This window comes from Lonchura striata, chromosome 5, assembly GCF_050655825.1.
Source record: "Lonchura striata isolate lonStrDom1 chromosome 5, ASM5065582v1, whole genome shotgun sequence".
Taxonomy (NCBI): domain Eukaryota; kingdom Metazoa; phylum Chordata; class Aves; order Passeriformes; family Estrildidae; genus Lonchura; species Lonchura striata.
The window spans coordinates 30,447,840-30,463,849 of NC_140707.1; the positions used below are offsets into that span (position 1 = coordinate 30,447,840).

Here is a 16,010-nt window from a genome sequence, read left to right on the forward strand (position 1 = left end):
AATATGGGTCCATGATTCATAACTCACTGGCTTTTATATCCCCTTTTAGCAGACTATTTCCTGTAGAGAGGAACACATTCCAGACACAAACACACTTCTGAAATAATCCTTTTCTCTAAGGCTATGGACATGGAGAAAAGGAGTACAAGGAATTTGCAAGGGCTTAGAGAATCAGCCGTTGGTGTGTGCATTTTCAGAAAAGTCAGCTTCATGTAATTACAGCACTGGTTCCTGCATGGGTTGGTTATTTTAAGTAATTTTGCAGAAACATTGCTTCAAAAAAAGCAACGTACACTGGTTGGCATCAAGACTTTAAACTTTTATTCTGATGTGTAACAGAAGAACAGACAGATTCCTTTTATGGAAGGAATTTGAACGTACAGAGTGCACATGAAGTATGTGAGTGATGGGCATCCTGGAAAAACTTGAGCAAGGAATTTTATATTAGCAGAATGCATTTATTAACAACACTTGTTGATGAGGCCAGCTCAGGACATTTTTGCTCTGGTATCAAAATGGCAGCAGATAGATTTACTATTTCAGTAAATCAGATTTACTTTTTGCCCAAAGATTCTCCTAGCACCACATCAGGACTTAGTTCGTTACTGACTCAGAGGGCAGACTGCCAGCTGAGGCACTGCCAAAGCCACTTCCTGCCATGCCTGGATTTCTTTGGAAATTTCTCAAGTGGATGATTAAGAAGAAATAAGGGCTGTGCACACTGCTATTCCTCACAGCCGAGGTTTCGGTTGTGCCTTTATCACACACCGGTAGCTGTGCTATTTCCGGAGCGCTGCTATTCCGAGCTTGCATAAATGTTAGAGCTTTCTCTCCATACTTGGCAACTGCCTCTCCACTGGGCCACGGTTCACTCCATGAGATCTCTTAATTTATATGTTAAATACTGTCAATTTATTTATAAAGAACTCCAGGAGTTCCGCTACAGGCTTTGTTTATTTTTTTTTTTTTAGAAAGGCTATGAATAAAAGATTGATTTTTTAGCAGCCAGGGGAGGGAAGTAGGTTTCTAAAGCAACTGCAGCCATTGATTTGTGTCCTCCTACTCTTCTAACGTCTTTTCACTTCTCTAGGCTTCATTGCCAAAAACTGAAGTTAGTGAATCCTGGCCTTTGTGGAAAATGAGCTCATTTGCAGCCAGCATCCTGGAACATTTGGAGGATAAAGTGAGTGCTCTTTGGCAAAATCAGGTCCATCTTCTACCCTGCATGTAGTTCTCAGAACAGGGAGCCTCTCTCATCAGACTGCTGTATCTAAACTCTTACACAAAGCATTCCCATATTGAGCCCAGGCTGAAATGAAAACTCACAGATGTAAACCGTGAAAATTATGAATCAACATTTATTGATGATATGTACATAAGAGGTACAACACTTAGTGAAATATTATATTCATGACTATTTCCAGTATAGAAAGAATGTCTAGTTTGTTTTATACATGAAAGTTACAGAAATCAGTTCACTCTGTAAGAAAGCATTAAAAGCAAATGAGTAACAATCCTTGTAAAGAGGAAAGGATCTGAACTACAAAAATAGAATCAGTCTACAGGGCATTCCAACTACAATATACAAGAACAGAGCCCAGGGTTGGGAGAAATTTTGCCATCTGCATTTATTAATTTCTAAACAAACTGTGCTATAGATACTGTACAGTACATAATTTCAAAATCTCAGGAACTTTCTGAGTGTAAGACTAACCTTATCCCTCTTTTTAATCCTTTTTACAATAGAATGTATCAAAACATTCCAGTTCATTCCTGGTCACCTTAAAGAAGGGGAAGGGACGATGAGCAGGCAGCACAGAGTACTCCAGTGTGCAATTCATCCTAAAGCATCATAGTGAGGCTCACCAAGCAGGATAGTTTCTGTGCTTTGGGGCCTAATTTTTATTTCTTTCTGCCTAGAGGGGATGATTATATGATCCAGGTCCAGAGTATCTAGGAATGGATCAGCTTCCTGTTGCTGCAAGGTTCTATTTTCTCATAGATCTGAACTGTAGCTCTGATTTCAGATTTTTGCCACTGACTATATAGTTGATCTGTCTTTTTTTTATGACTAGACTTTTGTAAACAACAGGCCTGTACAACAACTACAGTAGCTTTAGAAGTATTTAGCTTGGCATTTATTTTCCAATAAATACTAATATCCCTTTTTAAAAATTAAAGAAACAGTGCCCCTTTGCCCATGAGTATTCATCTCTCTCAGAGACTGTTCCTGCTAGGGGGATGAAGCAGAGGCTCCTACTTGGACTCCTCAGGCACTCTGGAGAGAACTGGCAGCCCCTTGCTGCCTGCAGGCTTGCCCAGTCACAGCAGGGACTGCCCTGCTTTCCTGGCATCTGTGGTCAAGGAGTAACTGGAAGTGACTCAGAGGGATCCTGTGATGCCGTGAGTGACTAAGGGCTGAATGATGCTCAGAGCCAAAAGCAGTCTGGGCATCCAACAGGAATGCAGTTAGATGGACTTCCCCTCATTCACTGTGCCAATTTAAATGGTGACTTACTAAGATTCTGGTCATAAAGAGTCCAGACATTTGAAGCAAACAAGAATAAAATAAAACAGAAACTTATCATTCCAGGTGAACATTAATTCTTTAGGTCATAACAAGTGTATTCACCAGGCAGCAAATCTATGCTAGGATCACTTTCACTCACTGCCAGGGAACTACACACATGCAGCTTCTAACACCCACCATACTGATTAGATATTGAAAACTAAAATTAACATATTTACAATGAGCTGGCTGCATACATGATTCTGAATGTTATTAAAATTGGGTACTCCATAAGAGACAGATAAAGTAGTTACTAAGCTGTGGAATCTAATCAGTTGAACGGTCAAAAAGAAACAAACCCAGATACAAATGAAAAACAGAAAGTCAAACAACATTTTAAAACACAGTCTAATTTTCTACTATGGCTCAACACACGGATACCAATTAAATTAATTTAAAGCACAGCTACACATACTGTATATACCATTTCACTGAAATTACGTATTGATAGCTACATTATCTACACTAAGTGCAGAGAGGCACTGGACATCATGCTTCAACAAAATGTCAAAACTGGTATCAATAAGGTTTTACAGCTATTAGTAACTCAGCACTATTCTACCTGCAATTCCTATTAAGTTAATACCTGTTACATCTGATTTAAAATACAATACAGATCAAAATACAAGGGTATATCAACACACTTCCTACATATATATCTACTAAAAACTTAGGCTTCAAAACCTCAGTAGAATAACATGGCCCCACAGATTTCTGAATAGCTGAAGAGATACCCAGTATCAGTCACACTGGGACAGCAGTCCTTCCTATTCAATGTTTTCTTTGTTTTGAATTACAGTCAAAGAACTAGTAGGCCATAGAAGATTTTTTTGTTTGTTATATAGTTGTTATGAATATTTATATTATTTTATTTTTATTCCTCTAGAAACATTTGTTAATTAATTACGTTGAAATTATTATAGCCACGACCTTAATGCCAACAGGTATTTGCCTAATGGGAAGAAATTACCAAAATGAGAAGTAACTGTCATTTGGGTTGAAAAATATAGTGGTTATTCTCTTAAAAATACTTAAGAAAACAGGAGGTATTTGTATGGATGCTACCCAGTTACATTGGTCCCATGGTGGTTCTGTTGGTCCTTTTTCAAGAAGGCAAAATTAGGTGGCAAAATCCTGAACTTTTTCCACAGGCTGAACTCACACACAATGTATTGTAGCAAGATGGATGGGGGCTGACAACATATTTTTTTTGCCTACCCAGGTCTATTTTCTATAAACTGCATTCTGAGCCAGTCAGTTATACATTAACAGGTCCTAAGGAAGAACTGCAGGATTTGGCAAAGGTAACATCAGGAAAAATTATAAAAGTGAGGGACGATTGCCCAAGACAGTCAATCTAGAAGATTGCTCAGATTATTATAGTATTGTTCCATCATGAACTGCAGCATTTAAGGACATCTTGAAATTCCTATTTGCTTCTTGCATTTTGTGCTTTGTCTATAATTCATCACCAAACATAACACAAAAATATTTCATTGATCCTAAAGGTCATAAGAAAACTGATTTTGTTCTAAGGTATAGATCACATTTAAAGGATTATTTCCCTACCTAACATGATCCCATAGAAAACATTCTAAGAAAATATTTGTGTGTCTGTAAATTACAGATACTAGGTAATTTAATTCAGTCTACACTGTAGTTTCCAGAGAACAAGTACAAACCCCTAAAACCTGTATAATTCTTAATTAAATCAGTGTTGAGCACACAATATTTAACACTATAAATACATATTCAGCTTTTTCTGATGCATTCTACAAGCAAGAGTTCATACCGGGTCATAGGAAATAAGATATATTTAAGAAAGGAGCAGGATATACTGGATGGAAGTGTATGCAGTTGTCTTTAAGCATATAGGAAAACCTGTAGTACACAAGAACTCACAAGTCCATGAAAAATGCCTACATGGAAACACTATAATCTACAACACTGACTGCAAAATCAATATGCAAGCACAGTTTGCTTACAGTCTTTGAAAAACTGTAGAAAAAATGAATGGAAAAGAATAACAAAAGTTCCAGCAGACTACACTTTTGTACTACATTTATGTACAAAGCAATATACAGGTACAAGACAATCCAGGCCGTATGATGCTGCCTATGACAGCTTCCCTTTGTGCAATGGTGTGTGCCACAGAGCATCATTAAAAACAATGGCAGGACTCCTGAATGTTGAGTAGAAGGACTGGATGCTCTAGCATTGATCAGCATTGGCTCTGCAGCAGGATGGAGTTAGAAATGAAAGGAGAGCAAAGGCTGGGTTAAGTGAGAAATCTCACAAGTCTTCTTGTCTCCCCAGATCTTGCATTAGTCTGTTGGTTATTTCCATTGGACTAATAGAGACCTACTCAGTGGCTCAATCGTGCTCTAGGCTTTTCCAATGTTTGTAACCTGGCTTTTTTGTAAGACTCATAGTTGCAACTGCATAACCACTCTATCTGTTACATTTATATCATCTGTTAGTGGGAAGTCACTGGGTTTCCCCTAAACAGGAGATGTCTCTGGGATGGTGGGCACCTGTGAGGGACAGTTCCTCAAGATCCTTGTGCCAGGGAGGCCACTCAAAAGAGAAGTAAAAGAATTACCAGGACCTGGACACCAGCAGCGGTGTGACTCACTCATAGCAGCAGATTTCCATTGAACATAAAGTGTGACCAGGAGGAAAAACTGAGGGAGGTACTCACTGTAGAGCCTGTGGCAGGCACTGCTGCTGGGGGCTTCTCCAGGAGCCCTGCCCCAGGTCTGTGCATTGTCTGGGGGGAGACAGCCTTGGGGCCCATGGGGGAAGAAAGACTGATGACTTTGGAAGGAATATGCACCAAATACATTGTTTCAGGAAAATCAGGAGCAAGAACAGAACATTTTCAAAAACAGCATGGCAAAGCTGAACAATTCATTTACACCTTGACTGCCTTCTTTGACACTTCACTACTGTAAATACTTTGTTCTTTTTACTACTTGAAACTACACTCTCTATACTATTCTTTAGACAAAGGAAACTGGGTAAATATTTTCCTTTCAAAGACGCCAATATTATTTGAGAGAAGAAATTAACTCATCTTTCCAAGAATGCTTTCTGCTGGGAACAGGAACTTCTACATAATCTTACATGGTGAATTATAGCTGAGGTGAACTGTCCCAATAGACTACACACCTATCATAATGGCTAATATGAAAAATATCTTAATTGTGGCCTTAAAAGTCACAGTAATAAAATCAAGATAGTCTTCAGGCTCATAACAGAATAATATTACAGTACATTTTTATAAAGTGCTCTTATTCATCCTTCTGTAAATTAATTCAAATGCAGCAACAAAAAGAGCTGAATGGAAATTAGAAAGATGAGAAACAGTTATACCTTTATGCCTCCACAAAATGATTCTTCTGAGCCAGGTACTAAAGCTCAGAGCCTTTTTAAAGATAAAAAAGAGAAGTGAATGTTAGAGGGGAGGTTCAATGTTGCTTATAGTTATGGGGATTTGTGCAACTGCTCCTGTGTTGCTACAACAAGGCTGCAATAACACAAGTGAAGGCAAGGAAGCAAAGAAAATCCAGGCAAGTCACCAGAATAAATTTGTTCACATGCTGATGCCTCAGCTTCTCAGATGAACAGTCTGCTCTTCTGCGTGTCTGCTTCTGAAAAACTAGTGACCCTGGGAGTGACGGAAAACAAATTAGAAATTGATATTACTCCTACTTTAAAAAGTGGCATAAAGTCTGGAATTCCAAGAAATGGAGATCAGCTATATCTCAGAAAAAAACATGGGAAAAACCTGTAATGAGAATGTTCCTTATTTTTGTGTTGAGTTTAAATTCAGTGCTGGACTTGTAGCACTGAAATAATTAGGTATAAAAGAAGTATCTTGGCAGAAATCTTTGGATGTGAGAATCAACTTCATTATAAATAGCAGACAAAGACTATTCCCTGGTATGGGATTGTGAAATGTCTTGTAACTTAACAAAGACACGAAGGGACTTGACTTTTCCTGGAACATTATGACTCCCACAGATTTCAGTGGGGCTTTCACATAGTCAAAGCAATGCAGGCACAGTTTTTACTACTGCAGTTTTTCAAAGACATAATGAGTTTCTCACCAATTCAAATGGAAAGAGCACATCTTGTAATAGGTACCAAGTGGATTTTGCCCTACCTATTTGAAGAATCTTTGTGTATAAGACCCACACACATTTCTTACAAGGCTGGTGCAGACGTTTTTTTCCAAGGGAAGCAGTGAAGAAAGAAGTTAAGTGGCAAAGTGCTCCACCTCTCCTGCAGTTCTAACATACAGCATCTTTACTTTCAATGAACAGATACTATGAGAATACTGACCCAGCTTCAGCAGCAAATGCATGAAGCAAATGTGTAAGCATGTATGTCACTTGGCATGCAATGAACGGAGTCTTTGCCTGGTCTAGACGCTTCCATGTGCCAATGTGCTGCCAGCAATCAAAGGCCAAATAATATCACAGATACACAGACAAAGGTGGGGGAACTGACAAGAGCAGCAAATGCAAAAAACAATGTTAATATGAACTACACAGAAACCAAATGACTTTTCACTGAGCTTTTTCTTTAACTTTGCCACCCCAGCACTGTGAGCAGATACAAAAAATTTGCCAGATATAAATGAATGCATTGAGACTCTTAGTGAAAGTAAAAGGAGGCTGGCCAATAATCAGCACTGCCTGCTGAAATGTGAACCTTGGATTAGCTGAAGTGGACGGTCCCTGGGTTATTTTCTGTTTATTTAGTTAAGTAGCAACCCAGCCTCATGGAATGAGCAAATCGAGAAATGAAAGCCAAGAGTGAGTTACATTTTCCCACATAAATGGAAAGCTTTTTGATTATTTAATACAGTGCTGCACTGGAGTAACACTACATTAAATATTCAGTCAGGCTACAAGCAGAGGAATATATGAAATCCAACATTTCTCCTTCTCCCACATCCATATTTAAAGAGAGAAATACCGCCATAATTATATTTGAAAAATCCCTGAGTTACTGTATCTACAGAATTACCACTTTAAAATCACAGTCTTTTATTCTAATCCTATCAAAAGATCCAAATTTATCCTCCCATTTGTGGGTGGGGTTTCTCTAGCACTGCATTCCTTCCTTCCCTAGTCTCCATCCAAAGAAGCACTCTTCAAAGGGCATTACATCCCAAGTGGGTAACTGTAAGCATATTCTAAGTGTTTCTCAATATGTAATTTTGTGGAGCTGCCTAGTCACATGTTGCTGACATTCCTGTTTGTTTCCAATTGCTAAACAGTTTCAAATGACAGCTAAAAGTATATGGAGCAATTTTCTAAAGCTACTTTCAATGCAAGCAATCGGTGTGGCTGCTCCTAAGAAACTGCTGTGGTGAAGAGGACAAAAAGTCATCTATTAATGGGTGAGCTGTGCCATGAAACAGCTCAAGAATGCTGGATATAAATTGGGGTAAATGCTGTATGTTCATTCTTGGCTATAACTACCACTGGAGTGACAACAAATTTCACTTGATGAAAGCCAGGACCCTCAGAGCAAGGAACATTTTACAGTACCTACACACCATCCCAGGCACATTCCTGACCCATAACCCAGTGAATGCTACTTGGGAAGCAATTCCTAGACAGAGGTTAACTCTGGACATGCTAATAGCAATGCCTGAAGAAAAGAGAATACAACCTGCCCGCCACTTCTCTGAATAAGCTACAATTCCATCCTTCACAAAAAAAAAAAAAAAAAAAATTCAAATCCTCAAGATCCATCAGGAGGCCTTTGGGAAAGGCCTCTCCCTCTAATACAATACATGTTAGAGGCTTACAGAATTCACAGTGGTTCAATATTGGTTAAATTATATAGGCCATTTTGCTCAGGATTTGCTTGGCCATGGCATTCAAGTGATGACAAAAATACAGTGGTAAGAAAAATATTTCATGATAAATGCTTAAATGAGGGATACACTGACAATGGACTTGATCTTGCACATCATTAATCATGCAAGTAGCCTTGGCTGGCTTAGGTCCGTGTGCAGTTTCAGAAATATTTATATTAATGCAGATGAACAAAAGCAGATTATATTTTTACTTTAATAGCTTCTACAGAGCCAAATAACACTCTACAGTTAAACACATTATTCCCCTATAAACCCATGACAGGTCTGAGCATAGACACTGAATGGCCTATTTCCATAAATGTTTGAACTCTGTTTCTTGCCATTTTTAGGTTCATCATATGCTTATATTATGATTCATTCTAAAAACTTCTGAGAGCTCCCCACAAAATTGCACAAAGCTTGTTCTGTGAGAAGAACCTTCCAAGACCACAGTGGCTCAGCTTTGCTATGGAACACTGCTAACAGTATAATGTTATTCACCAGTATCTTAAAATTGCTAAGTATTAACAAGCACCTTTAAAAAAATTTCACAAGGTGTTTCTTCTCACTGCAATTTCTTCTGACAAGTTGAGTCAGATATAGTCTGTTGATCAAACAATGTCTCATTAATTCAGATGCCATGTGCTCAAAGAAACATTTCTCTGACATGAGAGAGTTATATACTTATTACTCTGCAAAAAGAGACGGAGATGTAATTCAACATACTGGCCTAAATCCTGAAATTCCGGTTTCATTTTCGTTCAGTCCTAACCCTGGACAAACTCTCTCAACTTTATATGGAATTTGGTTTAGCAATGAATTCAAGATTTAGCCACTCTCTGCAACATGACATACTTGAAAGATGGCTTTCACTTCATAGCAAATGCTCCTGATGCTCACATTCAAAAATTCTGTAAGAATAGTGGATTCAGAACTTGTCTGCAGCTCATTATCAAGTACTTAATCATAACATCCATAATCAATCTTAGTAGTACCTTACTTGAGTATCTCATCCATGTGAGAAACCCCTCTGACATCAGTGGAGCAGGGTGAATAGTAAAGTACCACCTACTTTGATTAAAAATGGCAAAACCGAGTCCATGGTTTTCTGTATTTTGCACATCAGCTACAGATTTAGTGAAAGAACTACTACCCCTGTAATTATACTGACTTGTATTGCATGGTGGATCGTGGTCACAAAGCAGCACAGCCCCAGCATAAAATAAAGGCTGCACCTGCCCTGGGACATCTGATAAAAACACACCACATGCACATAGAAATTGAAGGTCTTCTCTTGATGCTAAGTTCTAGTTGTACTGATCTAACAAAATGTCTGGGACAATTTATTGATTTCTATGCATTAATCCTGCCCCCGGATCTAAGCTCAGTTTAAAGTACAACTAGGCACAAAAATACAGTGCTTGTTATTATCAAAACAAATGGAAATCTTTACAGATGTTTTCAAAAGGTATTTTAGCCATACAGTGATAAACAGATCAGGAATGCCACAAGAGTCACCGAAACACTTGAAGGCTTACGTGGTGTTATGTTTCTCTTGTATGTGTGACCCTGAGTCCCTGTAGTGAACTGTACTGGCACTTTGATCTTCCCATTTTGCAGCATTTACATTCTCTGTGTCTTGAAAGAAAGGGGAAGTGGGTGAGAGCACATTGCACTGCATGGAGCATTCTCCAGGTGCATCATCCAAACAGTAACACAAGGGAGACAGATGGCTATGGAGCATTGCTTGGCAAAGACACTACAATGACTTGATGAGATCTTTGCTAAGTTTCAGTTACAAAATTAAGCAGAAATTGTAGATGTTAAATAGGAAAAAAAAAAAAAAGAGAAATCTTCTTAATCATGGTATCTTCTGCCACAAGATAGCTTCAGGATTTATTAAGGATGCAGCTAGGAATCTCTTCACTTAGTTTTCCCGTTTCCAAGGCTCTTCTTCAACAACATTGAAGTCTGCAGATTTGCCATTGGTTGCCAGTGTTACCTGCAAGTAATTATCATCAACAAGCAACTTAAAGGCCAAGGCACTTTGACAAGAAAAGTAGTGAGTTTTATATGGAAGATTATGATATTTACAGGAATTACATACACTGTCAATTATTATGTAAGTAAAATGTATTTATTCAGAATTCACAACACTCTCAAATAGTGAGACTCCTGTTCATTTATTTATTATAATGACTAGAAAACATCAGTAGTAGAAAAATGTTCCACATTTTCTTAACCTTCACTGCAGTTTTGGGTTTTTTTTTTTTAATAAATATGTCCGATTCTACCCCTTTCTGTCTCTTGTAGATTTCTCTGGATTATGTAAAAAACAGATTTTTTTTTAATTTAGAAAATAGTATTTTTTTCAGTGGAATTCCTTAGCAAAGCTGCATATCTGATGCAACATGAAAAATGTGCAAGGCCAGAATAATCATAGATGTGTATCTATACAAACTCACCTACAATTACACCACCTTTAAAGAAATGGAAGAAAAGACATATTGTGAAGGTATTGCTCATCATACCACTATTACAATGTAGTGAATGATTTTGACTACAGTCCAATTAAAAATTCATAGTAATGCTAAACTGGTCTCACATGATGTACAGCAAACTTCATTCTTTCCTATAAAGATATATGCTGGAAATTTTAGGCTTTAAGTTGGTAAAAGACCTATAGAGATCTACCAACTCACAGCGAACACTGGACAATATCTTCCATTCCAGAGACCAGCATAAATGAACCTGTGCTTCAAGAAAGAATCTCCAGCCAAATGACTTTAAAAAATCAAAAATAAAAAAAGTAAAATGTCAACTTAATTTTACAAAAGTGATGTAGATCTTAATTAAGTGAGAGACTCTTTCACTTATTTCTAAATGAATGCTTACTTTTTCCTAACTTACCTTGTAAGTTAACATCTTCAGCTTCAAATGAAAACTTAAAGACAGAGCTGAAATTCCCCATGCTGGATAAACAGGATATATGGAAGCATTGGGACATGGAAACATGACAAAATGCACTGATTTTTGAAACAAAGTCAAGCTTTTTCTTAAATTATTGGAAGAGGAAAACATGCAAGTACAGGAATGAACAGCTTATTCAGAAATGAAAATCACAGAGAGTCATGTGAAATATGATAAAAAAATACAAAAATATCATGCAATAACAACCACTCTAACCCCATACAAAGGTAAGCTACTTATTAATTATGTACATTGACCATGCAAAATTATAAACTACTGGTGTTATACATGGAATATATTACAGAAAGTAAATAGAAAGGGCATGCTAGTAGATTAGCTTTTCCATATCCTGACCAGAGTTGCAGTAAGCTTTTCAACCCACCAGTGCATTGGACAGGATGAAGAGATGACTTTTCAAATTTAACAACTGGCTCTTTTAAAGCCCCAGATCCTTCCTACTCTCTGTTGGCTTTGCAAGTCTAACACTTGGGAGTCGTAGACCACTTCAACATGATCCCAATGTTTGGCAAGTGCCAGCATATATTCATAGCTCATCAATTAGGTCACAACAACACATCCTTTTGGCAGCTTGCAGACAGACAAGAGACTCAAAGTCAGTCTTCTGCTCAATCTGGTAAAGCCTGGCTCTTTTCATGAGTTTAAAAGTGCAAACTGAGACTGTAAGCAGAGCAAACCTAAAACAATTAAAAAGAACAAACATTTCTTGATCAAAATCACTGGTCTCAAATTTGAATTAAAGGGTGTGCTTGGGATGACACACAGCACCATTAATCCATGGTTTTGAGACAAGCTATTGCCTCAGTTAGGGAAATTATATGAGAAACTGAAGGAGAAGAGTAAGTGCAGCAAGTATTGATTTAATCAACAAGCTACTACTTTTTAACTTGACTTGGATTTCTCCGCAAATCTGAGAAACTGTGAGCAGATAAAACTATCAGTATTCAGTTCCATAAACATAATCTTAAACCCAGCATTGTCTATTTAAATTAAAAACAGTTTTCAAAAAATTCCAAAAGAAGTTATCCAAAAAGTGTGTGTGTGCACATGCTCTTTATCTTTCTTTCCAGAGAGTTTCTTTTTTCTTCTAATTTTAATCTCTTGTGTCCTTGCCTTTTTTGAGAAATATAAATTAATGACAATTTTCAATTTTGTGTAAGCATGCATTCTCTTTCCATTTCAGAACCTATTTTTAAAATTTTCCAAATGGATAAAGAGTGGGTCTGAAGAGAAAGGGGAGAACCAGGTCAGAAAAAAGTATGATTTAAAAAAAAAATCACTTCATTGAAACCTTGAAAATTTTTTACAAAAATTAAAGATAAGATGAATGCTGTTTGTTTTTTTTCTGAATTCAGTATTATTTTTTCCCCTGAAATTTCAAGTTTGATCTGCATTTTCAGGAAGTAAGCATTAGGAAAAAAAGTATTTCTAAAGAACATTTCCAACCAGGCTAGAGACAAGTGAAAATGACAGCATAGGATTATATTTCCCATATAAATGGTGATCTGCTAATGAACTTAGTGCAGTCATTAACAGCTGGAAGATACAAGAGAATCTGTTTGGATAAATGGCTAAGGTAGGCTGATTGGCAAACCCACTGTCTCAAAGACAGCATACAGCATCAGACTGGAGGAAAAAAAAAAGACTGTGAAATTTGAAAAAAAGACTATGAAATTAGAAGTTCCACCTTGTTTTACTTTCTTTTCTCCCCCTTTTCAAAAGCCCTCTCTGGATTTTAAACAGCTCCATCCCAGTGGTGGGTTCTTAGTGAACTTTTAACCACTAACCTCCTGAGCTGTCTTCACATTAAGCTGGTGGGGTTGCTCAAGCTCACTTCACTCTGATCAAGACGTCATTATTAGTATTAATATTGCATGTTAGTTACAGCAAGGGTCACAGAGGGGAGAGAGTGTTTGTGCCTTAGTGCCTTGGGAAGGAACAGTGACAGAAGAGAAGCAGAAGCTGCTGTGTGAGTGCAGGAGCATTCTCATGCTAAAGCGCATTCAACGTGTTGACCTCTGAACAGCATATCATGAAAGCAGTCAGCAAGTGACAACACCTGCATCTGAATTGCAGCCATCCTTCATTTGGGCTGGCAATTAAGTTCTCTGTTGCCACAGAAAATTAAGTAAATGTCCATAGAAGGTGATGCCATATTCTCTGTGTCTTGGCATATTCCATAATACGCTGCATCTTGCCTTTTGATATGTAAACAAAGCACATGATTTTTTCCCATCAAATGACAAGTTTTAAGAAGAGTGCAAAAAAACATCTTTTGAACTGCTCAAACACATTCAAAATGTCTGGGGTTCATGGACCTTGTTGTCACATTGTTATTTGCAGAACGATTTGAAAAATACATGCAGGTTAAAAAATAAGATAAAATAAAGCATGCAGTGCTATATACATGTCTCAATATCCATAAATGTGAAAGGTACCTTGCACTCATCTACCATGACTGAGTTGTGAGCTGCAAAAACACATTGGTTTGAGTTGTTTTCCCTATGATTTTTCATGTCGTCATAGATTGACTGAGTCTTGGTCATTTCAATGTCTTCATGCCCTTTATGATGGGAATCAATGGTGTCAAGTTCTGCCTTGGAAAGATGGTAGACAATGCCAGCACCAAAAGAATCCCCCACTACATTGACTGACGTTCTCATCCGGTCCCTACAAAAGAAGGAAAAGGCAGAGGCTGAATGGCATGAGAGGAAGAAAAAGTAGGGCACAGCAGTCCTGTTTATGGTACAGTTACTGCATTTGTTTTAGGAAGCTTAAGGTATCTTTTGAACTGAGAGATGGGAGGCGATTTCAAGGGAAATGGGAGAAGTCTGCTTTCCAAGGGACTTTTTCAGACAGTGAGGATGCTCAAACTCCTATGTCCCAGCTGCTTATTCTCATGGAGCTTGGCAAAGAATGTATGCTAGATCACAGCCAAACTGCAGAGCTGTGCTTTACTGAGATACCTCATGCCTGCTTCTGGAGTTGGAGGTTTCAATATCAGGGTACCAGGCTCACACCCAGCCCTTTGTTTAATCTGAATTTATCAGAGCACTGAACTTAATGCAGCCAGAGAAAAGGATTTTGGTTCTGATGAGCTGTTCTCATTTCTAGTGAACAAAGGCCTCTCCCCTTGCTCATAGCAAACTATGGGGAACAAAAATGCCTGAAATATCTCCATAATGCTTAGGCCATTGAAGCTCCTCTCCTGGCACCATCTTTACAGATGGCCATCTGTTGGTGTGGCAGCATGCCCACTCACACTATGTGTGCCAGAGCTTGGCATATGAGCAACCCAAATATAGGTCATGGCCTACAAAATTATGAGCCTGTGACAGCATTTCACTAACGAGTGCCCCTTGTTGTAGGAGGGTGCCTACAGAGGCCAGCATGCTTCATTACAAAGAAATATGTTTGTTGGCACTTTCTGGACAGGATGCCATTAAACAGACATGCCACCTTTCTCCTGTCTTGTCTTTAGTGTGGCTCTATCTGACAACAGTGAAGTCACAGTTATGGATTTTCCCTGACTTCAGAATTCTGCCCCAAACATGACCAAAAGTGTGCAAAAATGGGAGATGGGTCTTGCTATCTTTTCTGCTGCAGCACACATGTTAAAATCATTTACAATCTCATTTGCCTCTTCCTATCTGCACTGAACATAAAACTCCTAAAAACCTTCTGACCAAGGGTTGCAAATTAAACCGACTGAAAGAAACCGAGTCTAGCTCTGCCAAATAGGTCAGCGAAGTGATTACACTGATTAATTCTCAGAAGTATATTCATGAAGATTCATTTACAGAAAAATGGCCAGGTTGAACAGTGTGGACATTTGCCAAGTGACAAAAGCTAGCATGTAAGACCTCATTTCCCAAGACAGTGATTAATTTCAAAACAATCTTTCTAGTATTTCTAGTACTAGATTTGTGTGACATCTCCTTTTTCTGTAAAAGACTGAAAAGAAAACATCTAAATATATAAAGCCTCAACCAGTAAACATTCATTATTCATGCTTATTCATGACCATATAAACCATATTTGAGCCCATATTAACATCTTTACTCTACACATTTCTAAGTCTTCCTTTCTCAGCTGTGGAATAATAGTCCCATTCAAGTTTCTCCTCTCCCTCTCAACATTATTATGCTTATGTATTTACAGATTTTGTGGTGTAATATCTTTGCTGAAGCAGTAAATTTTCTTTTTTTTTTGGCTTCAAAGAATACCCAGAAGGGGAAAACCTCTACAGTAATTCCCCCAAGAAACAAATCAACAACCCATAGGAGGAAAACGTCCTTCCAGTTTTGCTTCATGCAAATTAAATGCTTTATGCAGTTCTCATCCAATGCTTGTGAAGACTATTTAAAATCTGATCAGATGGTAGAATAGGAAAATAAGACTTTCTGGTGTGATTTTTAATTAAGACCATAAAATACACTGAACCTGGCAATACAACTCTACAAAAATAATACCTACTTAATTTTATTTGCATGAATGGTATTAAATTTTGAAAGGATTCACTGATGCCAGGTGACAGACTGATAGTTTAGCATGCTAAAAAACCCAAGGTGGAGA

The 16,010-nt window shown here is 37.9% G+C and overlaps 1 protein-coding gene across 5 annotated transcripts in view; it reads right to left on the bottom strand.

The window, feature by feature from the left end:
• Window positions 1-1,338: 1,338 nt before the first annotated feature.
• SLC1A2 (solute carrier family 1 member 2) overlaps window positions 1,339-16,010 on the bottom strand; it is an 88,528-nt gene continuing 73,856 nt past the window's right edge. For 4 of the 5 annotated variants that reach the window (XM_077784234.2, XM_085580193.1, XM_021555181.4 and 1 more), the window contains exons 10-11: window positions 13,874-14,105; window positions 1,339-10,449 (exon numbers count right to left, since the gene is read on the bottom strand). In XM_077784234.2, coding sequence (XP_077640360.1) covers window positions 10,375-10,449; window positions 13,874-14,105 — 307 coding nt within the window. In that variant the 3' untranslated portion in view covers window positions 1,339-10,374. Of the gene's footprint in view, window positions 10,450-11,357; window positions 14,106-16,010 lie in introns of all 5 variants that reach the window. The other variant, XR_013340184.2, reaches the window with a different exon arrangement.